We start from the raw sequence: 25,833 nt of genomic DNA, 5'->3' as shown, positions 1-25,833 counted from the left end.
AAGTTGTTACATTAAAAGGTCAGCAGAACTTCCTCCAAACTTAGTCGTCCGCAGAGAAAGTGTCAAAATTCAAGTTTAGTAGGCCATCCTATGTTCGAAGGCCAACCGAGACATCATCAAGAGTTCCTGATGAGCCATACATTTGTAAATTCACAAAGATATCTTGCAAATATGAATTGGAACAAACTCCAGAACAACATTCACTTCAATAATTTACAAATAAATGAGACGTATTAGTGAATGTCTTCCTAACATTTACAACTTTCAAGCAGACATTTGTGAATCAATTTTCCATTTGTGAAGCGAAAAAGCATTTGTGGATCTGAATTCTACACTACAGAGTTTTGAGACAAACTTTCCCGCCAGTCTGAGCGAAAATCGTCTTGTATCACTCCGCCACGTTGGGAAACTTGTTATCGCCTGCTGTGGAAACTATTTCAGCTTTTCAAAGTAAGAGCACGCAGTCTTCTATGAGCTGCCCCGGTTGTAACGGTTGTAAGACATGAAGTGACAGGACCCTGTTTAAGGTCTTTAATGATATGGCTGATGGTGTTGGTATTTAGGTATTTGACATATTGCAATTTTATTGTCCGTTGTTAATATGTAAGCTAAACTAACGTTAACTAGTAAATCGGCACCCGTTCCCATGGCGACGGTAAACATTCATGTTGCAGACGGAGGGAATAAGAGCAGGGTGCTGGATTTTAAACAATGTGATACTGATGAAGATGCATTGTAAATAGACCACATGTCATACACGTCAAATCTATAAAGCGACAACTGCTGTCATTTCTTTAACACCAGAGCAGACAAACATACGGGAAAAAAATGTCAAAATCGCGGAAAGATACGAATCACAACTTCCGGTCAGAACCTTCACAATTAAAATCTGATCGGAAACAGAATTTAGATCACGGATTGCGATTACCCAAAAAAATATTATCATATGATATTTTTGCCACATTAAACCAAGCGTCTTGGGTTCCCCTAACTATGTATTTAATTTCAAAATAACAAATGGTACATGGAGACAGTAAGGTGAACACTAGTCACACTTGTGACCCCAATATAGTTTCGAACAACAACCAACATTTAATTACGGTAATTCCCAGGGGACACACTTCAAAACCGTAACACATAGCAAACATAGGAGAGAGGCGGAGATCCGAGTATTGTACTTACTGACCGTGGACTGTAGAAAAAGCCAGCGGTGGTTCACTGACGCCATTGTATCATCTGTCGTCTGTATTTAAATCCGAAATGGCGCCACCATTGACCAATCACAGCATGGGGGTGGTGCGTAGCATGTTTGCGCAATCGTTTGTTACAGGTGTTTGTTGCCCACCATGGATGTATTATTTGAACCTGTCGTGTAAAAGGCCTACGTCAATGTTCCCCACAGCGATGGTTCCACTGTTTACTTTTCTGTTATTCCTATGACTCGGCCGATACTGGGCCGAGAAATCCGGTAACTATGGAACTATTTTTAACTAGCTTATATACTGTTGGATAGTTTAATTATAACAAATCATCATATTTGATAATGTAATCATTTGTTTTTTTATTAAAATCTTAATCGGAAGCGAGCTAGTAATTAGAGTTGTCAGTAAAATGTAGTAGAGGAAAAAGTACAATAATGTAGTGTAGTTGAAAAGTAAAGTAGGCTAATGTAACATGGAAATATTCAAGTAAAGTACTCAAGTAAAGCACATGAGCACTGGTTGGTCTGCTCCGAAAGTTGGTTCCCTCCCGTTGGAAAACTTACTGATGGAGTCGCATTGACTTTAATACAATAAAGATATTTCAACAATGTAAAGAAAAAAAAGCCTTTAAAGTGTGTCTTTCCTTTCTTTTAAAAGGTTGGAATGACAGCTCCTTTTCAGTGTGCAGGGGACATAATTGCAGTGCGCACACACTTCCTGATGGAGCTGCTCCTTCGGAGAATAAAAATACACTCCTAGCAAGCCAGCTAGTCGAGTTATGAAAAAGTTATGTTTTGCTATCAAGAGGGTAGAAAAAGAATATTTTTAGAAATGGACGTTATTCTTCGGGTTTTCGTACATGAATAGTAGGAAATATCCCCATGTCCAGAGAGCCGGCACTGGTGACAAGTCAACTGCGAAGGGTTGGAGTTGTTCAAGCTAATAAGTCCCGGTAGCTAGCGTTAGCAACCAGGCCAGCCAGCTAACATAAGCTAGCTAGCTAATACAGCCTAGGCCTTAGCTATCTTGTTTTTACTTGCGACTTGTGGTATGATAATATTAAACTGTGGTTAGCATCGGTCTACATTGATTCTTTAGGCCTATAGGTTAGCTTTACGTATACCAAAAGCTATTTTTTTTTTATCTCTCTTGACTTTCAGTCAGTGTTTCTAGGGCAGCTACAGTTAGCTCTGCTAGTTATGCTACGCGGTTAGCCAGGTGGTTGACTGCATCATACCACTTGACAGAAGGCTAACGTTTGACAGCTCGGGGGTGTAACTAACCTAGCTGCTATTTTTCTGAGTAGCAAATACATTTATTATGTCACTAAGCCATGTTCCTGCGTAGCGACACGTTAATTATACAGTTATAAAAGTATGTTAAATGTCTCGAGGCAAGTCTGCGCATCGGTTTGTTGAATTCAACTGTAATGAGACTTTTAACTTATGTTCTTTTGTCTGCAATTATCTGTCTTTTCAGTGAGTTACTAGCTAACGCTAGCTAGTAATGTCTCTATCGTTACCATCCGCCGATATGCTTGAAACACCTCCTGGATACCCGTTTGAAGAAATCAATTATGAGGACATTGAAGTTGAGGAGGTAGGTTGTGTTTATTTATTTTTGTGGTTTGTCCAAGACTCAGTTCATACTCTACAGCACTGTAAACTTCCAGAAGATGAGCTGTAGCAGCTTTCACCTAGAAATAACTGTTTTGTCAACTGTCTCATTTTCAGGTGGTGGGGAGAGGAGCTTTTGGAGTTGTTTGCAAAGCCAAATGGAAAGGCAAAGATGTTGCAATCAAGACTATTGAGAGTGAATCGGAGAGGAAAGCATTTATTGTTGAGGTATTGTTGTTTTTGTGCTTAATAGAGTTTTTCTCACTGATACAATATGTTTAATTTACTTACTTACTCAATCTAATCTCACATTTTCATTGTGTCACTTCATATTAATGCCATCCATAGTAGCAGAGCAGAGCGGGGGCGGTTCTAGGTTCAGTGGAGTTCTGGGGCCAAACCCTGAAAATTTGAATGACTCAGTCTCACATGGTCATACCTATCTCCACAACGCTGGAGAATGGTCTGGCTGCACCATTTATTATTCTGCTATTTGGGAAAAAAACATTCTGCCGCCAATCACAATTGTCTTTGGCTGCGCTGAGCCCAGGATGCAGTGACAGTGGCCCTGCAAAATAGTGTTGAGGAGAGAATCTTGTCTTGGGGGAACATTTGCTCGTGGGGAGGCGAGTACTATCATTAAAATGGCTAATTTCTCCGTAAAGAAAATGTTTTCTAATATTCTCATGTTTATAAGGATGACTAAATGTCAGAAGCACCTCAGTATAATACAGTCCATTACAAGACCACTGCAAACTACAACTACAATAAGAAGAATATGCAGTAGTACAATTAATATGTCAGTGCCAGTCAAACATGAACATTATTATCTTTCTAAAGGTAGAATTAATGTTTGAGCTGTTGAAGTGGATTTACAGGTGTACCCAGTAAAGGGGCAACTGACTGTATATGAAACTAATCAAAACGGCTATATTTTAAACAGTGTATGAGAAGCTTACCCTAGATTTTATGACAATTATAAGTAAATGTTCTACCCATTTTTTTCCCCATCCAACCACGGTTACTAAATGAACAATTGTTATCAGCTGCAGCTGAATGAATAAACTGAGTAATGTCATGTATTCAGGCACACCTGCGGAGCTCTGTCATCCGGCAGCACTTGTTGTTTGGGATCCGGGGGAGGACGCAAGTCAGGCAGTCTGCATGTTGAACTCAGGATGCAGGCTAGAGTTGTGCTGTTGGTGGTGGCGATTCCAGCAATTCAGTATCATTGTTATCAGGGAGGAAGCAGCGTCGGTTGTTGTTCAGCTTTCGGAGACATTTTAATGTCCATTACCTGCTTTCTAACAAAAGTGTTGTGTTTGTTGTTTCATGTTCTCTAACATTCTGCACATTTCTTTGGTCCAATACTAGTAACTACTACTAGTAACAACAGACTGGGTATTACCTATTTGTATTTTTGTACGGGATGCATTCAGATGGAACTCTGCATAATGTTTTTCTCCTTTGTCTCCAGCTCCGGCAGCTTTCACGAGTTAACCACCCCAACATTGTGAAGTTGTATGGTTCTTGCAATAGTCCAGTAAGTTACTGGAACATCATTATATGTTATGCTCTGTTTACTGCGCAGCCACACTGATGCTCCAACTCACCAGTGAAAGTTTTGTATGATTGTTTTTGTCTGTCTGGTTGCTTCTTTCCCACTCAGGTCTGCCTTGTGATGGAATATGCTGAAGGCGGGTCACTGTATAATGGTGAGTCTACATGTTGTGCTAAAGAACAGTGCTGTTTTATTACCAGTGATGGCATCTGTTCCACTTTGCTAGTGGTGAAATGAACACAGCCTTGCACAGACATGAGAAGCAGCCCTGTTCAGTTGACCCTCCCACTGTTTGCATGTTCAGTCACTCGTCCAAGTCCTTTATCAAGTAGCCTTGCACAGTGACATGCTGTATAGCTTTGTTTGTTCCTGCATCAAACATCCAAATGGACCTGGGAAACCGTGAGGTGTAGTAAACAGCAGTATGCAGTGTAATGTTTAGGGCTGTCCCCAAGTCAGCACTTTTATTTATAGTAATTGGTATGGTGCTTGTTGTTCATTGGTTCTTGCTTTTTCTTATTTATATTTTTCATTTTTATAAACATTCAACATTGTTACTGATTTTCTTCAATACAACTAATCTACAACTAGAAGAAATATATTAAATCACATTTTAATGTCTTTGTTCATCATCTTGTTCAGGTCGTTAACACATCAGATTTCCACAGAGTCAGAGAACGTAAAAGTTGGCATTTTGCTCATAGCTCAGTTATGAAATCATATCGCACAGCGGAGTGTCTCTTATGCCAGCCAGCGCTGTCAGCCAGACACTTGGAGCTCAGAGTACTGGGGCAGCCAACAGGAACGAGCAGCGCTGCTCTGCCTTGTGTGGTCCGGCATTGTGCTGCCCTCAATTTCTGCACTTCCATCTCAGTTTTGTAGTTTGGTCATTTAAAGACAAGACTTGTTCCTTCTCCGGGGTTTTGTGTACCGTCTGTCAGCTTTAAACAAAAAAATGCAGTGAGTCAACTTGGGGTCTTCTCAACTTATGCTTTGACTCATCGACTTTTAGGGGACAGCCCTAATGATGTCTAATTAAAGATAAAAATGAGACAGTGTTTCAGCCAAAATCAGCATCCTAGGACTGTAAGACTATTACCTTATGCTCAATTAGAAGGGAACGCACTGATGAAAGGTTGGTCTATCTTAATGGATAAGGCCCACCAGCCTTATCACAGAATAATCACATTTATCACTCGCAGTTTTACTTTCTAGTTTTCCACTTAATAGATAATTCTGTTGTATTGCAAATTGGGTCTTGTTTCCATAATTCTGAAGATCATTACTGTCTGTAATAATAAGACTGCATTTCCTAAGTCAATTGCTGAGATCTCAGAATGTGGCACTATCTCTAAGAAGTCCAACAGGGTCAAGAAGCATGAGCTGTCAGACAGTCGGCAGGTTGTAAACATCTCGTATTAGCCAGACTCTTGTTTTATCAGAGGACCAATGTAAATTGTCAAATCATTACTCAAACTGTTTGTTGTAAACTTCCACAGTTCGCATACATACTTCCTGCTTCATCTTTAACCTACCTTGCATACCAGCAGCTCCATGCACTGTTTTCTTGTGCAGCTGGGATATTATTGACATTTTTGGGTCATTTACTTCTTAGTTTTAGATAATCTGGTTGACCTGTCAGCTTGTTGACAACCTGTCTGATTGTCCGACTGCTTGTCTTTCTTGACATGTTTGACTTTTATGGAGCGATGTCGCTGTCCTCCCATGTCTTAGCAGTTATTTTGGTGTGGATAATGTAACTAATTGAAATGATGCCCAGAACTCCAAAAATAAGTCAGAAGTTCACTTATATCCTGTTGTTTATACATATAAGTTGAGGCATCTCAGCTCTAAAAGATTCATCGCAGGTAATTAATGTCTCATACTTTGAATAGGCCTTATATCTGTGTTCCCAATACATCAGTGGTTGGAACAACTATCATCCCCAAGAGATTCACATTGGCACATTTTAGTTTTAGCAGGATGTGAATCCCACCATAAGGGACTCTCTGCTGTGCTTCACAATTACCTGTCCTCAGAGTTACACCTGGGAGCTGCACGGTGACACCATAAATTTGATGTTATTCAGCTTAGTTTGCGAACACTGTTTTGGAACAATATGTTCTCGGTTTTCCCTCCTGGAATAAACTTGTTAAAGAAGCTGTACCAGAAAGATAGTCTGCTCAGTGTGTTATGTCTTTGTTTGTGAGTGTTTCTTTGTGTATGACAGTGTGATGAATCCCTACAAGGACTTGCTTTCTGCTCGGTTCCTCTGGACATTTATTATCTGTGGTGACGGTGGTTGTGACTGTGCTCTCTTGTCCACAGTGCTGCATGGTGCTGAACCCCTCCCCTATTACACTGCTTCCCATGCCATGAGCTGGTGTTTACAGTGTTCCCAAGGCGTGGCCTATCTCCATGGCATGAAACCAAAGGCTCTCATTCACAGGGACCTCAAGCCACCCAAGTATGCTCCTCCTCACCTCACACTCTCCTGTCTCCAGGTTCACTGTGCCAACAAAGTGCCTTATTCCTTTACTAGTTTGATTTAGTTCATGTTGTTTTCTTCACTTGATTAATAAACATTTTCTTTTATAATCCAAAATACTACTACTACTTGTATGATCTATAATAATAGTAGTATATAACACATTTTATGAAGGGGTTTAGTTGGTCAGACGTGGCACAATTTCAACATATTGACATGCGTTTTACAACTTAAAGTGATAGTTCAGGTTATTTTACGTTGGGTTGTGTGAGGTGTTCATCTAAAGTCAGTCTATTACCTGTGGGAAATTAACCTATCAGGTTAGAGGAGCAGCAGGAGCACCGGCACACAAGCTGAGCGAGTTGCTGCTGTGGACGGGAAACAGCAGAATAAATGTATTTTAGCCACTTAAGAGAATGTCCTCTGAGAAAAACAATAACAGTTTACATGTGCTCTCAAATAGCCCCTCCGCGATATACTGGTGCTGCACAAATGTTTGGGTACGAGATCTACTGCAGGCTACTGAACTTAAGCTGAAACACAGTTGCAGCAGTGGTTAGGAGGCATAGAAAGAGCCATACTACCAATAACAGAAGGCGCAGTGTCTGCCCTAAAAAATGACACCACCCCTTTCATGTGTTTTGTTTTTTGTTTTTTTCTTAAACAAAGTGCTGTTTTTGTCTGAACGCCGAAATACAAAGCAGCACTGAAGGATATCTAGATCCCAGAGGTTGTTTACTCTGCTCTGGTGGAAAGAAAGCTCCTGGCAGGACTCTCTGGGAATGACCAGCTGGTGTGTTTCCTGGAGAACTGTTGTGGAGTTTCCAGGAACAACAAGGTCACGCATTGTGCCAAATTGTCAACTCTTGGTTATTATACATGAATTTATTTAAGGATAGACTCTATGTAATGATTCTTCCTGGACTTGCTACCAAGCTTCTACTTGACACTTCCTTGTCCTGTGATGAGCTTGTGTCAATACACTGATACATGATGCAAGTTAAGGTTATAAGGTTATTAATTGTGTTAAAATAGATCATTAAAACATAGAATTCAAATCTGTTACGCCAGTCTTTTAGTCCAGTTGTTCCCAACCTGTAGGTCAGTTGAGTGTTTGGGTTCACAAGACAATTAAAAGAAGAAGTAAGTTTCTTTTTTCTGACTTTTTGTTGTTGTTGTTTTATTGGTGAAATATTTGTCAGTTTGCAATTTTCTATCCACACTTGGATAAGTCCCTTGTGACAAGGGGTCACAAATCAGAAAGATTGGGAAGTACTGTGTTACACCTGTAGCTGTTGCCAGTAAAGTGTTTAAATTTCCTGTCATTGATCTTTTCAAGTTAAAAGCTTCTCATGGGGGTTTATTTCTTGCCTTCTGTGTTTCAGTCTGCTTCTAGTGGCAGGTGGCACCGTGCTGAAGATATGTGACTTTGGAACGGCTTGCGACATCCAGACCCACATGACCAACAACAAAGGAAGTGCAGCATGGATGGCCCCGGAGGTATTTGAAGGCAAGTATGAGCGGCATTCCAAGTATTTATTTGGGTAACTTCCCTGTCACTTGTTTTTCTTAAACTTAAAAACCACAGTTTTATTTCTATAAATTCTCTGAAATCACCCATCTGTACACGCTCTCTCTTTTTTGCTTTGTCACCTTTCACCTTAATAGCAGCTTAGCGCTCACAGCGTGGAGGCATTAATTCTTAATTCATCATTAAGCGCCTCACTCTCTCCTGCTTTATTGATGGTCGTTTCCCAAGCGTAGTGAGAAGATAAATGGAGTGATTCTGGTGGCTTTATTTCCTTCGGGAGGCAGCGGTGCAGAATTTGTGTTCTCATTCAGCCAGAAGCCCTAATGTGTGTCTACATGAGACATGTTGTTAGCAAGGGGGAAGATGAATTAAGCCGTAGTCATTATCTCGTTTTTTTGCAGACAAGTTACAAAGCTCCTGTGCAACTAAACACCTCACTTTTGCCCTCTCGATGAACTCTTTACAACTCATTTGCATCAGTGTGAAATGCGATCAGAGAACGCCTCAGCAAAGCAACTTTAAAATAGGTGTGTGATGTGATGTGCACTTGAGCGCCGCAATAATAGGCCCAGTAATTAAGCAACACAGGAGCTGTTCCTTGGTGAAAAAAAAATAGCTCCCTCATTTTCTTCATCCTCTCCTCTGAAGGCGGAGGAGAGGAGATAAAAGCTGCCGTGCTTTCCTGAGCTCGCACTCGTTCTCCGCTCTTAACACGCCGCAGAGAATTACCTTTATCAGTCAGTCAGTCAGTCAGTCAGTGATGTCAAACGGAGCCTTTTTTTTCCCCTCTCTATTTGCAAAGGGTTTAAGTGTTGCTGTGTGTGGGTTCCTCTGTGCATGCAGGCAGCAATTACAGCGAGAAGTGCGATGTGTTCAGCTGGGGGATCATTCTCTGGGAGGTGATCACTCGCAGGAAGCCCTTTGATGAAATTGGAGGACCAGCTTTTCGCATCATGTGGGCTGTGCACAACGGTGAGTCACTGACTTTTCTGCTCGGGAGGGGGGAGCAAAGGCCGTGTCCAGCTGTCAGTCGCTGTGAGTCCTCAGACGTGCCGGCCCAGTCGGGGCCTGCTGGGAGGAGCCTGGCAGGAAAGAGGAGCTAAAAGACTGTGCAGAACTCCCTGCAGTTTATTCTAATAAAGAGATGGATGGAGACGAATACTAATGGGACACTAATAATACCTGGGGACAAGTTTGATATTTTCCACCAGTGAATCTGCCTGCCTGAGTCATTACTAGCTCGAGCTGCAGGAGTCAGGGAATATAGATAATAACACTTTGCTTGTCTTCTGTGATGCCAAAAGTTATTTGTTCCTTTGACTGTGTCTGAGCAGTTACTCTATTTATTTATTTTTTTTTAACATTCAGGTACAAGACCTCCTTTAATCAAAAATTTGCCCAAGCCCATTGAGAGTCTGATGACTCGCTGCTGGTCTAAAGACCCCTCTCAGCGGCCTTCCATGGAGGAGATAGTGAAGATCATGACTCATCTAATGAGGGTAATCTGTCTCCACACACTCTTTACCATCTGTATGAGGTTTCCATTAAACTGGGCTGAATTAATCAATAAACCTGACCAAACAGTTCAATCACAGGGAGCAGAATGAAAACAGAGCTCAGGGCGAATGGGAAAAAGTTAAAGTTTTGGTGCTACATGCAGTTTACAGTAACACAGGAAGTGTTAACCACTTGAAAGGTATGGACATGAGCTCAGCATTTTTCACTTAGTAAACAGTCGCTTGAGCAGCACGGGAGGAAAGTTGAACATGAGTTGCACCGACATGTAAATACAACCTGGCTCCACTAAGCTTTTTGTTACAAGATCAAGGACAGCCAGTGGAGAAAAGCACACTCTGATTTAACATCCCTGCACACATGCACATTCTGTGTTATAAAACAGTAGACAGCTTGGGTGGTATCTATTTTTCATACCTAAATACCTTCCCAACATTTTCATACATGTGTGATATTGTAGTAGCCTACAGCGCTACGTAATACCATTTACTTAATAAGTCTCGCTGGGATTAAAAGATTATGACCTACATTGTATTGTAGCACTGTGAATAAAGTTAAATGCTGCTAACGGCACAAGCTGCCTGTCATTTCTCCCTGTGAAACATTCTTCTGTTGGCTGAGTTCCCTGTTCCTTCATTTTAATTCCACTTTTCCTTTTACACAAATAAGGCAGTAATTTGACGCACTTACTTTTTTTTTTTTTTTAGGTATAAAACACTTTCAAGCTACCACCCATTGGGATTCATTTCAAATTTCTTCTCATCAGTTACACTGACATCTCACAGACAAAACGTTTTTTATTAGTGGCTGTATTGGAATTAACCTGACTTTTTCATACACAGTGACTTGGATAGAAATCAGAGCTGTATTTTTTTTGTTTTGTTTTTTTAAATCCAGCCTAATTTATCCTTCCTTCTTATTTGTTTTTGCAGTACTTTCCAGGATTTGATGAACCCCTGCAATATCCCTACCAGTATTCAGACGATGGACAGAGCAACTCTGCAACTAGTACAGGTACAAAGGTCAAATTCAAACCTCTGGGATGCACCAGTGCACTGTGGGTGTCCGTATGTGTGTCGTGTTATCAACACAGAACACTGTAGGAGTTCATGTGTAATGTATAAATAAGCTATGTTTAGTTTCACCTCATCAGGCCTAATTCTCTCTCTGGACAGTCGATGCATCACCTGGGAAAATCTTTTGATTGGTTTTAAGGGCCGTCCCATAACAGTCGAAGACTTGAAGCTTCAGTCAAGAGCTGCCTCACAGTACACAGAGCAGTGCAGGAGCAACTGAAAACTTAACGTACAAAACAAGAGTATTGTCTTAAAATGACTGAACCACAAAACTAACTGATGGAAACAGGGCAGCGTGACTCCTTCCTGTCGGCTCCTGATACTCTCAGCTCGACAGCGCTGTCAGCAGCCCGGCAGTAGAGACTCACTGCTGTGCAGTAGGATGAGACAGGCTGGTTTGAGTATTTCTGAAACTGCTGATCTCCTGCGATTTTTTGATAGGTGAAGACTGGAAAAACATCCATCCATTGTAAAATTTCTACATTTTCTATCTTAAACATATTTTCCAAATCTTTCAAATGTTTTCGGTGTGATGCAACACTGAACAAAAGTAGAAAATGCCACAAAAATAATGTGAAATCTTAGAAGAAAGTCACCGTGGTTGAGACAGTATGTGATGTAATAAAAGTTTTCTCCTGTTTTATGTCTTGGGGGAGTAACAGGTTCATATGTGGACTACACTGGCACCAGCACAAGCAACAAAAGTGATGCAAACATGGAGCACAGTGACTCTCAAGGGAGCAATGACACTATCAAGATTACCCCTCAGTTTGCACCTCATTTTAAGCCAAAGGTATCGCTCTCCTTCACATTTCTATCAAAACCATTTGAGCTTCTTTCTGTAACAACAAATACAAAAGAAGTCACAGGAGCCAAAAAAAATTATCAAACAACCTTCTGTAGTGAAAGTTTTCTTCTGTTCTTTCAGGGAGACCCGTTGAGGACTCTGCCCCTGTCCAGAGGGGGCAGCGTTGAGAGTCTGCCTGCTCGGACGCAGTGCCTTGCGTCATCTGACAGCAAACGAATGAGTGCTGACCTGTCAGAGCTGGAGCCCAAGATGCCGTTTGCACCTGCAGGTAATGTCACACATGACATGGCACAAGTCGACACATGAAAAGCAGGAAGAGGCACTCATCAAGGCACAATGTCCATTTCTTTTTAAAAGTTGCATTAAATAAGCAAAGTTGTGCAGGAAAGGCAAGTTGAGCTTGAATGAGTTCACAGTAAGGTTCCTTTGTCATGTGCTTTCATCACTCCGAGGTAAAGATTGAAACCTCACATAAACACACCCAGGCCCGTCAGAGCTAGCTGTCAACCATCTCCCCTCCTTCAAAGACTCTGACAGAAAGCAGACACTCACCAGTGCTGTCATGGTGAAATTAAACCTCATAGTTTTGAGTTCAATTTGATTTGGGCACAAAGTTTGTCAGATTTTTTTTATTATTATTATTTATTTATTTATTTTTAATTAATGCATGCTGTTGTTTGTGCTGAGAAACATAGCGCAGCGGCTGCCAGCAGTTTACGCAGCGTCTGGAATGGCCAAAGTGCATGCTGCCCCCTTGCACATACACTGAATGCTCTGCATGTGTGTGGCCTACATTTCCAGTCCAGCTGTGGGCCCCCAGTCTTTGTTAGTCTGCATGCTTGTTTGTGTACGCAGCTGTATGTGTGTGTATGTGTTTTTTGCAGCACGCCCACAGTATAAACGAGGCCACCGTAAAACCGCATCATTCGGCACCATTCTGGATGTCCCCAAGATCGTCGTCACAGGTATCACTGGACCACCGGGCTTCCTGGTGACTGGGTGGAGCTGGCTTGGCTTGACCTGTTGGTTGCTGTGCTGACATATGTGTGTCACTCCATGCCACTCACAGAAATGTCATCCCTACTAAATTTATTTTATGTCGCTGTAGTCACATAATGAGAAATTTAGGATGGAATCGAGCAGGTCCTGGAGTAACACACATCAGAGTTGTCTTATGTCTCTCTGCCCTCCGTCAGTTTTAGTCGGCAGAAAAAGGACATGAGTTAACACTGGAGCTTTCTCATCTGTTGTCACCTTTTACACCCAAAACCTGCGTCCAACTAATTGATCTCCCACCAAGGTCGATGCACTTTCAATCATGCATGTCAATGAAAGCAAAAAGCTGAATCAGAATGTTGCATCACATCGGGTGTCACACATGAGATAAGTTTCCTAACTCATGGCCCTGTAATCTCTCTGGCTTGGCTGCAGCAGAATCATGGGTAGCAGGGGTAAATCAGCGCACCACTTCTCTGCATTTGTCCTTGCCTTTCATGCATAGAGGACAGAAAGAAAGCATGGCACCCCCCCACCCCCCCCCTCCTCTTGCTCCCTTTACATCCATTAACTTTGAAAAAGTCATTTTGATTAATCTCTCACAGACTGAAGGTCAGAGCTATTATTACAAGCAGAGATACGGATGAATGGACTGGGGACAGCTCTGGATGACAGAAAAGGCTTCTGTTTGGGAGCCGTGTGAGACACGGTGAATGAGAGGCTAATTTAATCCAGTGACTAGAGGAGTCAGCTGGTGCATGTTATTAAAGGTAGGACACTTAGCATTGCATGTGCACACCTGGACATCAGGCCCTCTCCACCAGCACACAAGTAGGGGTGTAACAGTACACAAAGTCCACAGTTCAGTGTGCACCTCAGGTATGTGCTCATGATACGATGCAATCAAAAGAAACTTTTTATATTTTATTAAATATATAAAGATTAATTGGCAGCTTTTTGGCTATATTTCTTACTGTAATAAATTACAGCACTCAGTCCAAGTAAGAAAGATTTTTAATATGTTTATATCCGTAAATATAAAATAAAATGAAAATCGTCCATTTAAATGACTTCTACATGTCTATAATGAACTCAATTTGGCCATTAGGGCCAGCAGTAAAGTTTAAAGTTACTGTGAAACGGAGGTTAGAGCATCTGTAGTTTCATAAATGAGATGTATTTCAGAGAACATGTGGGTTTAACTGTTCAGTTCACAAACTGTCAAAGTGAGTTTACACATTCCTGTCCCACTGCCAAAGCTTCCTGCGCAGGTTTTGCACTAAATAATGAATGTTCCTCACATGCTTGACATAAACTAGGATACAGTGCATTAGGGGAAATCCTCAGGCTAATTTGATGCTAACCCTACTGAGGAAAGTCCCATACTGAAGAAAACATTGTGTACACTGTTACACCCCTGCTGAGGAACAATTTGGAAAAATATTGGCTGCAACTCCAGAATTGGCAGTAATTTGTCCAGCCCTTCTGTTTATTAAATACTGGGTTTATCAAATAATGGTCGCAGGTTGAGTATCCCACTCAATTTACTGCCAGAGCAGCAGATACAGTCAGTCAAGATCCAAGGAGTGCTTTGTGGTCTTTTCTTTTCTTTTTGTGTTTGTTTGTGTTCTGTCTCTTCGTTGTGCCATAGACGGAGCTTATAGTCAGCGTAGACCAGATACTCCAGCGTATCTGTTGCAGTCTTGTGTGTGAGTGTGAAACAATCAGCTCCAGGTCATGAAGAGTTTGGGAAATGCACACACTGTGACAAAAACAACTTGTGCAGTTCCCAGTAAACATGACCTGGGAACCTGGGAATGATTTTTGTGTTTAGTCTTTAGTTGAACAGTTATGTACTGTAGATTCTTTTTAAAAATACAACACTAAATTCAAAGATTTATGTTCGTTATCTTGAAAAAAAAACAAAACAAAGTTGACATTGTGGACATAGCAGGTATTCTTTCAACAGCGTTTATAAGCTGTGTGATTTATTTTGAACTATTTCTATTTCTTTCTTCAAAATATAAAGATACTTCGATGACATTCAGGTCTGTAAAATCCACAGAAATGAGAAACACTTCGGAACACAGTGAACATTAATTATCATCATTAATTATGAACGAGAGATTGAAAAACTCTTATTTACCACATTTTTATTCACCAGGAAAGTAAGAGGCAAGAAAAGCCCTGTAGTTAAAGTGTTAAAGTTCAAGTTGTTCTCCTGCCTACAGAGCAGGTGAAACCTCAGGTGATGTTAGTTCCACCCTGGTGTTTACCTGGCAGCAGCCAGATGAGTGATGACGAGCGAGTACGGTACCCACCAGGTCCCAGGAGCCCAGTCTGACACCTCAGCACTGGCCTGTAACCCAAACCAGCCAAAGTGCAAACCCGTCACCTGAGCAGTCTCAGTTGTGTCTGTGGATAGAGTTGGTCTGCAGTGACTGGTTTAGTGTGTGTTTGTTGTGCGGCTGGGCGCTGTGGTCACGTTCCTGCCACTGCACATGTCGATAGGCCAGGATGTGAAGCGGTAAAATCAGTGCAGCTGTCCCAGTGTGGCTCCGTGGGTCCGGATCCCCCTTCTACCCACGAGCAAACACCAGAATCGATCTCCCTCCATTTCTGCCCGCAAACTGTTCTTGATCTCATTGTGTCTCCTCTCTGTCCGTCCCGTCCACAGCCTCATGCGAGACTCAGAGACGTCGCTCCGTGCAGGATCTTCCAGGCGTCAGCACAGAGTCCAGCCAGGTAAGACACAGTCAGATACCGGAAAGGGAATTTAAATGTGTCTAGCTTAAATTAAATTGGTAAAGTGTGACTGACAGTGACCCTGACTAAAGGGGGGTTTTTAGTTGTGCAATTATGGGTCACAGAAACAAACAGAAAACACTCACAGATTAAAAATGTTTAATGTGGAGCAAATAACGAAGGCATTTCAGCTGTCAGTCATCGTCAGCCGTCTGTCCTTAGCTTGTAAAGCTACAGCTACCAACAGAAGAGTGTTTACATTGTGTGTCCGTGCTCCTGCCAGTTCAGCTGTCAATTAAACCCACTTACAGACTGAAGCAGCATTAGTGATATGTCTCCAACTGTCTGATTTATTTCCTTTTCAATAATTAAATTAGCGATAGATGTGAACACGGGTTCAGTAAGTTTACAAAAATAAGGCATAAATGACGCAGTGACGTCGCTGTTGCTAATCTGGGAACGGAGGCTGTGCCTGTGTCTTTTTATTTAATGGAAAACTACCCGATACACAGTCTGTGTATGAGCACATGTTCAATAAAACTCACAACACACACACACACACACACACACACACACACACACACACAGGACACAGAGTGGTAAGGAACGTGTTGCCACCTGTGAGCGTGCGCCTGTGTGTGTGTGTGCGTGTGTGCGTGTGTGCGTGTGTGTGTGTGTGTGTGCGGTCTAACCATCACCACAATGATAACAGCAGCACAGTTAAAACAATACAGACGTGACAGAGTGAAACACAGATCATCCTTCAGCCTGTCACTCTGACAAAAATCATTTTTCATGTAGCAGTTACGTTGCAATTAGGCGCTTGATGTGAGATTAATGATGCACTTTGTCTTGCTTCACCAATATAATAAAAAATAATGCATCGATAATCAGCTTTAGACAACACTCCGTCTTTAAGTTATTCCAAACGAGAAGTTGAACTCCACCAGAACCCGAGCAGACGGGTTTACTGCCGCTCTAATGCTCTGTGTGTTTTTGTTTTCCACCCTCATCACTTGTCATCCTCCTCTGAAGCCTTGTAGATGTTTAACTGATGCCGTCTTTGAAAAACGTCTTTGTTGAGAGCGAGAAATCCTTGGGGAGAAAATGTCATAGAACTTGACATGTGTTTGATATGTCGTCTCCAGGAAAGTGAAGACATTAGTGTAGGAGCAGCCCAGCGCTCGCTCGCTCGCTCCCTCTGCACGCACAGCTTCAAATAAGCTCCTTGGCTTTTCCCAAACATTTGTCTCCATTTGTTTAGTGGAAAAACCCGCAGAGCTGTCGAATTTAAAGTTCATTTAAAGTTCATTTAAAGTTCACCATGAAGACTCGGTACAAAAATACTGTCGCTGAAAGAGACAGATTGTGCCGTGTTGTGTGTGTGGGATTAAGCTGCCCTCCAGATTCACAATGTTTTGGGTCGTGTGGATTTTTCCGTTCCATCAATTTGCGTTGTTACCGTTTTGTCAAATAAATGTTAAAGAAACAAAAGGTGAGAAATCCCCGGCAGTGCAAGGCAGATGATAAAATTTCAAGTTTAAGTGGTACTTGACATCCCTCCAGTATTTCATGGTAATCTCCCGGCGCACTCCCATTGTGTTGGTTCTCCCAGAAAACTCCTGTAATTTGCGTGGCCCTCAAACCTTTATTACCAGTAATCATCATACACAAATCCATGCATTTTATGTTTGTGTGACGTTATCCAATTTGCCAGATGGTGTATGAAACACAAGCTAGACACAAAATACACAGACACAGTGGAGAGGAAGTGAGCTGGGTTGATCCGGGCATTGTGTTTACAGCAACAGCGACATCCCTTTGATGACTGGAATCATCTTGCATCGACTCTTCAGTGACAATCACAAGCTGATAAAATCACAGATCAGTAAAAACAGCTTTGTGTTCAGTAATCTTCTTTTAGCACATGTCTCCAAATGTGCATGACAACCCGATTGTTCTGCTGAGTCTTTTTTTTTTTTTATAGTCCAGCTCAACACTCAGACGGTGACTGACAGTTTGTGTCCTCTTGCAGGGGAGCAGGAACAGCAGCCGGTCCTCCAGTCCCAGTGTGAGGATGATGCCAACGGATAAGACGAGCAGCAGAGGCTACTTCTCCCCCGACGACCCCACAGGTGCTCATGACTGCATTTCCACCAAAGCTTAACCACCACACGTTCACACTGGAGTGAAAGAGAAAATATCACAACTGCACCTACAGAAGAGAAGTATTATCAAGAGATTTAATGTTTTTCAGTCATCCGTCTCGCACACGTCAGATTGAACAGATGCGCTGCGATATTATTCAGTCCAGCAAAGTAACAGCTTGCATTGTACTCACACTATACAGCTGTAAAACACGACCCAAAGCTTCAAGTCCTGAGTGCTTCTGAAACACAGGTGACCTACAGCTCAGCTGTTTCTGAATGAATCGCGTGTAGACACATGAGAACCGGAGCTACAGCTGTTCTGCTAACATGCTGCTCACCCTACTCACGCTAAATGGGATGCTCCTGGTAGCCTTTAATTGAGCTGTTTGTTAGTTATTAGATATCGCTACATAGCTAACATTAGCATTAACAGCTGTTTACTCACCAGTCTAGAAGGAACATTGCGAATTCAGCATCAAACTTCATTCCTTTACTCACCAAGAGCTGCCTCCAACATTAACTCTCGTCTCTATCACGTCTTTTCTTCTACTGAAGTTAGCAATGCTAACCAGCTAGCTAATAATATATACATATATATCATATACCGAAAACGTCTAGTATTGTGACATCCCTCACTGTAGCCTCCAATCTGCCATGAAGACTTGGGTGGCGTGATATCACCTCAGATGATGTCGTGTGGTGTTGGTCAGTAATTTACAGTGTTGAGGGTCAAGGTTGTTTCCTCAAGAAAAACCTGTGTTGTACAATCATTAAAAACAGCCCCTTCTCTCTCTCTCTCCTCTTTCCTCAGACACCAACGGCTCAGACAATTCCATTCCCATGGCTTATCTCACCCTGGATCACCAACTACAGGTACATCCACCAATCACCCTCCAGAAAACAAAGCACTGTGTAACTTGTTTATGTCTCAGTGGTGTTGCAGGTGACCTCTTTCCTCATTGTAAACTGCACCAGCTCAATTAAATCATTGAATCATCATGGAATGTGAATGTAAATATACGATGTCAGTGTATTATTATCAGTTCAGACTATAGTTACAGCTGATAGCAGTTACACTGCAGTTTCTGCAGTGATGTATGAGCAGTTAACAGCAATGTGCATGTTTATTTGCAGCCCCTCGCTCCCTGTCCCAACTCCAAAGAGTCCATGGCCGTGTTTGAGCAGCACTGTAAGATGGCCCAGGAATATCTGAAAGTGCAAACAGAGATCGCCCTGCTGATCCAGAGAAAGTAAGACCAGCTGCTCAGTGCAGCCAGTTTTCATTTGCTGAGGTCATTTAGTGTAGAAAGGGTTGATTCAGTTAGATATGTTACTGAGATATTCCTCATTATGTTTGCAACAGTGTCAGCAGAATAAACCAAAGCAATTCAGCATTTAACGTGGAGCTGTGGGTCTCAAAGCACACAAGTCCAACAGTCATCCTAAGATGAAAAAGACACACACACACACACACACACACACACACACACACACACACACACACGTCCTGCCTCACTACATTTGAAGCTACAAGCAACACAGTGATGTCAGTGATCATTAGGCAGGTTTGATCCAGTCACTCTGACACCGCTGCTATTATGACTCACCACAGGTGTAGACTGCCAGGTGTTGTTCACTGGACTCCACAAGTCTCAGCTTCTTCCTGTCTTTGTTTGTGGTTGGCAATAGATGAAAAGTGTTACTAGCAGGTCAACTCACGTCACACTGGACTCGATATGAAAACCGTCACATGCTTGTTCAACACTCCCTGGAGCCAATTCAGAAAATAACACTTTGTATGACTGTATGAAACCACAGAGGAAGCTGCTGCTGGATGATTTCAGGAAGTTAAAAGCTCCCAGTCAAAAAATCTGTCCTGTCCTCCATTTAACCTCCCAGTATAGTTATGGCTGATGCATGTTGAAAACCAATCCACTACTGACTGTATGTGACGTGACTGAGTAAGACCTGAAGTGACTGTGTTGTAAGTCTTTAATTAAAGGGACTGTAAATCGCGTAAGTAGCCCGGTGTTCGAAGGGTTAATGTGGCTTCATTTCCTGTCTGTGCAGGAAGGAGCTCATTGCTGAACTGGACCAAGATGAGAAGGACCAGCAGAACACATCGCGTCTGGTGCAGGAGCACAAGAAGCTGCTGGAGGAGAACAAGAGTCTGTCCACGTACTACCAGAAGTGCAAAAAACAGCTGGAGCTGATCCGGGTCCAGCAACAGAAGAGACAGGGCACTTCATGATGAGACACAGACATATGAGCCACTACCATCCCTCCCCTCCCCCCCGCCTCCCCTCCATACCCCTGCACTATAACACTACCCACTCTCGTGCTCTGCACACACACACACACACACGCACGCACGCACGCACACACACACACACAACACACACACACACACACACACACACACGTCCTGCCTCACTACATTTGAAATTACAAGCAACACAGTGATGTCAGTGATCATGAGGCAGGTTTGATCCAGTCACTCTGACACCGCTGCTATTATGACTCACCACAGGTGTAGACTGCCAGGTGTTGTTCACTGGACTCCACAAGTCTCAGCTTCTTCCTGTCTTTGTTTGTGGTTGGCAATAGATGAAAAGTGTTACTAGCAGGTCAACTCACGTCACACTGGACTCGATATGAAAACCGTCATATGCTTGTTCAACACTCCCTGGAGCCAATTCAGAAAATAACACTTTGTATGACTGTATGAAACCACAGAGGAAGCTGCTGCTGGATGATTTCAGGAAGTTAAAAGCTCCCAGTCAAAAAATCTGTCCTGTCCTCCATTTAACCTCCCAGTATAGTTATGGCTGATGCATGTTGAAAACCAATCCACTACTGACTGTATGTGACGTGACTGAGTAAGACCTGAAGTGACTGTGTTGTAAGTCTTTAATTAAAGGGACTGTAAATCGCGTAAGTAGCCCGGTGTTCGAAGGGTTAATGTGGCTTCATTTCCTGTCTGTGCAGGAAGGAGCTCATTGCTGAACTGGACCAAGATGAGAAGGACCAGCAGAACACATCGCGTCTGGTGCAGGAGCACAAGAAGCTGCTGGAGGAGAACAAGAGTCTGTCCACGTACTACCAGAAGTGCAAAAAACAGCTGGAGCTGATCCGGGTCCAGCAACAGAAGAGACAGGGCACGTCATGATGAGACACAGACATATGAGCCACTACCATCCCTCCCCTCCCCCCCGCCTCCCCTCCATACCCCTGCACTATAACACTACCCACTCTCGTGCTCTGCACACACACACAACACACACACACACACACACACACACACGTCCTGCCTCACTACATTTGAAATTACAAGCAACACAGTGATGTCAGTGATCATGAGGCAGGTTTGATCCAGTCACTCTGACACCGCTGCTATTATGACTCACCACAGGTGTAGACTGCCAGGTGTTGTTCACTGGACTCCACAAGTCTCAGCTTCTTCCTGTCTTTGTTTGTGGTTGGCAATAGATGAAAAGTGTTACTAGCAGGTCAACTCACGTCACACTGGACTCGATATGAAAACCGTCATATGCTTGTTCAACACTCCCTGGAGCCAATTCAGAAAATAACACTTTGTATGACTGTATGAAACCACAGAGGAAGCTGCTGCTGGATGATTTCAGGAAGTTAAAAGCTCCCAGTCAAAAAATCTGTCCTGTCCTCCATTTAACCTCCCAGTATAGTTATGGCTGATGCATGTTGAAAACCAATCCACTACTGACTGTATGTGACGTGACTGAGTAAGACCTGAAGTGACTGTGTTGTAAGTCTTTAATTAAAGGGACTGTAAATCGCGTAAGTAGCCCGGTGTTCGAAGGGTTAATGTGGCTTCATTTCCTGTCTGTGCAGGAAGGAGCTCATTGCTGAACTGGACCAAGATGAGAAGGACCAGCAGAACACATCGCGTCTGGTGCAGGAGCACAAGAAGCTGCTGGAGGAGAACAAGAGTCTGTCCACGTACTACCAGAAGTGCAAAAAACAGCTGGAGCTGATCCGGGTCCAGCAACAGAAGAGACAGGGCACGTCATGATGAGACACAGACATATGAGCCACTACCATCCCTCCCCTCCCCCCCGCCTCCCCTCCATACCCCTGCACTATAACACTACCCACTCTCGTGCTCTGCACACACACACACACACGCACGCACGCACGCACACACACACACACAACCCAGCTTTGTAAAGAGACCTGCATTCTACTGTGTCCTGCATGTTGCATCTAGACCCGTTCTCGTGTCCAGCAGGAAGACGTCCTCTGTACATACAATTTGCACATCCTCACAGTGAATTCTGTGACTGCAGACCAAACAATCACTGCACCCCCCCACCCCCAACCCCCCCACCCCGCTTCTGTGCTTCACAGACAGAGCTTTCTCTTCATCAGCAGGGCCGATAAGTACGGGTCGGGTGTTGGCTGGCTCTCACTCGCGGCCGCCGGACAGTACCTGGTCCGTGTGTGTGTGTGTGTGTGTGTGTGTGTGTGTGTGTGTGTGTGTGTGTGTGTGTGTGTGTGTGTGTGTGTCCCCACTCCTCGGCGGCTCCACGGCCACGCCGACCTCCACAATGTGAAAACCAAGACGAAGGCTTTTCAGCAAAAAAGAAAAAAGTGTGAAACGAGGATGTTTGATACCAGAGTGTGTGTGGAATCCCTGTTATGCAAAAAAGAAAGAAACACACAAACACACACACACATACCCCATAAATCAATGTATTTATCTCTAACCTCTCCCTTTTCTAATCAGGAGCATGAGCCCTTCCACAGGCTGCCACACCTGTTTACTTCCCCGAGGTGATCGCTTCAGGGGGGGGGGGGGGGCTGTACTTCATGTCAGACGTTACAGTAAAAGGAATGATCTGCTCATGCTCTTTAAAAAAACAAAACAAACAAAACACACACCCACAGAGCGAATACAGAGAGCTGTGGATTCCCTTTTTATTTTGACTTCAGTATTGTTTTGTTTTTTGTTTTTTTTGCGTGTAGATGTTTTCGTCTTTTCTATTCAGTAGTTCACGTTGTATGATAGCTCTCGTGTCATTTCTGCATTAGGACATATTTTATCTGGTCTGGGAACGCCCTTTCAGACAAGATTAGGGGGGGAGGGGGGGGGGGGGGCTGTACTTCCCTATACAGTATCTAGTTTGTTTTTAGTTCACATGTTGCCTTAGGAGTTGCCTGCATTTTAAGTGCTTGTTTTATCTTAACATGTAGTCGGGATAAAAGCTGAAAAAACAAAAAAAGGTATTTTTAATGTATTGGACGTTGAATGAAGTTCTCTGCGGAGGAGACTGAGAGGAATGTATGTCTGTAAGCTGATATTGTAAATGTTTCCCACCAGCTTCACATGCAGGACAATGCCATGTACTCAAAAAAGAAGGATTCAATGTCATATATGTATTGTTTTTTTTTTTTCTTTCTTGGTTTCTTGTCCCTCAAGTATTTTTTGCACAATCACTTTTTTTTTTTTTTTTTTTTTTCTTGCCTGGTCATGTAAAAAAATGTATTTCTCGTTTTAGACGATTCTGTTTTTAAAAAGTTCAAGACTTGACAGGTCTTTACTCTTCAAACTGTTACTGTACAGAGATTCCCCCGTGAGTTTTGTGTTAATTTACCCCCCCCACACACACACACACACACACACGACAATGTTTCCTAAATTATTGGTGAATGAGGTACAGTATATGACATTGAGCAAGGCATTATGAAATAAACTGAAGGGTGAAAAGATGCAGGTTTTCATGTGTGAATGTTTCTGTGCTGCATGTACAGACAGTTTACCGACTGTATTACACTTTTTTATTTAACCAACCAAAACGATCATCAGTTTCCTCAGCCCTTAAACATTCACTGTGCTGCTGGAAAAAAGAAAGCGAACCTTGGATTTAATAACTAGTTGAACGTCCTTTGGTACCAGTAACCTCAAAACCAGCTGCCAACTCAAACTGGAAGTATTCAGTCCCTTAATTCAGGACTTTGTCGAAGCCACTCCGTCCTCTTGGCGAAGTCTTTAACTCTTTGGGCAGTTTATTCTTCCTCTCAGATCCTCTCAGGATCTGTCTCTGGATGGGAAGTGTCTGAACTGATCTTCAGGTCTCTCCACAGATGTTCTTTGGGCTTCAGCTGCGTCACTCAAGGACAGTCAGAGACTCCAGTGTTGTCTTGTCCGTTTGCTGCAGGTCAATGTCGTGCTGAAAGGTGAACCGTCACCCCACCCCCCCACCCCCCCTGGTCTCAGGTCGTGTGAGTTCAACTTTTTGTCTTATCAAACCAGAGAATATATTTCCTCAGTCCTTTTTAAATGCCGCTCTGCAAACTCCAGCAGGATGCCATATATATCCCTTTAACTCATGCCGCTACAGGAGAGGATTCAGTTTTTGATTTGTAATAAATTTGTTTTGAATTTGTCATCATGGGTTAGTGATTTTATCCATTTAAAATTAAATCTATAACACACTAAAATGTGCAATAATTGAAAAGATCAGAATACTTTAAGAAGCCACTGTACCAACTCCATAAAACCACAGTTTTTATAGCCTAAGTTAATTTTCAATACCAGTCCCTTGTTGGGCCTTTAAACAGGGTGTTTTTCACTCCTTATAAGATTACGTCATCATGATGACATACTGTCTCCTCTCTGCCTCTCTGAAAACTCAGGGCTTTACTCAGTAGACCTGCAACTGGAGGACAGTGCGGCGCAGACGTTGCAGTGTCTGCGTCCCTTCCGCCAGCAGGTGGTGCTAAACATCCAGTCTTCGTCAGCGACACGGAGCTGAGAGGTTGTTTTTCACAGACAAAGGAGCGCACATATCTTCAGTGTGTCAGTGGCTGGTATCAAAGTGAATCCTTATGTCATGCTACGAGGCCCCCGGCCCCCGCTTACTTTATTGATTGTGTGAACAGCCGTGCTTTTGATTTATCTAATACAGAAATAGATTCAATGAAACAAGCTGCGTCTGGTCTTTAACAGCGAGGACCACGAATCTGATCCGTTTGTCTGCTCACACTAAAAGAGGTCACAAAGGTTAAAAGGTTTTATATTTCGGGTCGAAGTTATCTCAGTATTCTGCTGACAAAGGCTTCTGTTTTTTTTTTTTTACCGTCTGTATTTGAAGTTGCAGCTAAATAGGGAACAATGAGTCATTTCATTGTGGAGAAATGATGTAATCTTCCCTCTGCAGCCAGGTATTGTGTGTGTGAGCTCCTGCTTGCCCTCGCTGAACTGGTGGAAATAAGGAAGACGAGTATTGTTGCCAGCTTTGTCCTGGACTCTTTTGTCCTCAGAGGTGCTATGCTATGTGTTTGGCCCTCTGAAAGCTGGTAGGAAAGCTGGGGCGATGGTCTGTTTGTGAGTGTGACCAAGGAAGGAAGGCTACCATCTGGCTTGTGTGTGTTGGTTTGTGTTTTTTTAAGCTATTGTTTTCACAAGGACAGATGAAACCCCACGTCGTATACGACCGCTTAGGACTGGCTTTTTTAAATTGCCCGTGTGTGGAGCAGGACAGGATAATACTTTCTCATGTTCTCACGTTAAATGTAAAGATAACACTGTCGACATCAAGCTGTTGTCTAAAGAAATTGAATTCCAAAATAAAATTTGAATTATATCTGGAAATCAGAGTGCAAATTATACAATGACAACATTTTCTCTGGGGTGAAAGGGAAGCGCAGAGCTCCACCAAATTGTACTTTAGTACAGTACTTACAGTAAATGTACTTCATTACTTGTAAATACACTTACTCAGCCTTCAGCACACATGTATTTTAATACTGTTAAATTATCAAACCAGGTGTTAACTATAGAAAATTGATAACAAGAATGTAAAAGACAAACTAATCCACCACAGCTACACAAAACTCCATTAAAGTGAAATAATAAACTCTATATTGATGTCAACAACTAATCCTCCGTTGCCTCACCGCTCGTGACTGAGCACCAGTGTTTGCTAACATTAGATCATATATGATATTTCATATGTGTAATGAAATGCTAATGCCGACATTGGAAATGAAAGGGCATGCTATCAGCTAGCTAACATTAGTTAGCTAAACTGTATCTCAAGGCTAAAGTTAGAAGCTAGCTAACGTTATTAGTTCATCTGTAGATACTTGACACAATCTGTAGGA

The 25,833-nt window shown here is 42.6% G+C and overlaps 2 protein-coding genes across 4 annotated transcripts; both read left to right on the top strand.

Annotated features, from left to right (window-relative positions):
- Positions 1 to 1,332: 1,332 nt before the first annotated feature.
- LOC130160721 (mitogen-activated protein kinase kinase kinase 7-like) lies at positions 1,333 to 20,072 on the top strand. 3 transcript variants are annotated; one of them, XM_056363409.1, is made up of 18 exons: positions 1,333 to 1,468; positions 2,682 to 2,801; positions 2,936 to 3,046; positions 4,296 to 4,361; positions 4,488 to 4,533; positions 6,708 to 6,846; positions 8,253 to 8,381; positions 9,246 to 9,370; positions 9,767 to 9,897; positions 10,846 to 10,927; positions 11,652 to 11,782; positions 11,918 to 12,065; positions 12,682 to 12,762; positions 15,471 to 15,538; positions 17,574 to 17,673; positions 18,500 to 18,561; positions 18,823 to 18,938; positions 19,759 to 20,072. In XM_056363409.1, the coding sequence occupies exons 2-18, from the start codon at positions 2,709 to 2,711 to the stop codon at positions 19,937 to 19,939; spliced, it is 1,809 nt and encodes a 602-aa protein (XP_056219384.1). In that variant the 5' UTR covers positions 1,333 to 1,468; positions 2,682 to 2,708; the 3' UTR covers positions 19,940 to 20,072. The 3 variants fall into 3 exon arrangements, with proteins under 3 accessions (XP_056219384.1, XP_056219383.1, XP_056219385.1); XM_056363408.1 differs by lacking the exon at positions 1,333 to 1,468 and adding an exon at positions 1,898 to 2,125; XM_056363410.1 differs by lacking the exons at positions 1,333 to 1,468; positions 12,682 to 12,762 and adding an exon at positions 1,898 to 2,125.
- A 90-nt stretch (positions 20,073 to 20,162) lies between these two features.
- On the top strand, positions 20,163 to 21,739 carry LOC130160768 (mitogen-activated protein kinase kinase kinase 7-like). The gene is made up of 3 exons (XM_056363468.1): positions 20,163 to 20,167; positions 20,677 to 20,850; positions 21,559 to 21,739. The coding sequence occupies exons 1-3, from the start codon at positions 20,163 to 20,165 to the stop codon at positions 21,737 to 21,739; spliced, it is 360 nt and encodes a 119-aa protein (XP_056219443.1).
- Positions 21,740 to 25,833: the final 4,094 nt, after the last annotated feature.

This window comes from Seriola aureovittata, chromosome 19 (assembly GCF_021018895.1).
Source record: "Seriola aureovittata isolate HTS-2021-v1 ecotype China chromosome 19, ASM2101889v1, whole genome shotgun sequence".
NCBI lineage: Eukaryota > Metazoa > Chordata > Actinopteri > Carangiformes > Carangidae > Seriola > Seriola aureovittata.
Note: the sequence above shows the minus strand (reverse complement) of the source record. Positions and strands in the feature narration are given on the sequence as shown.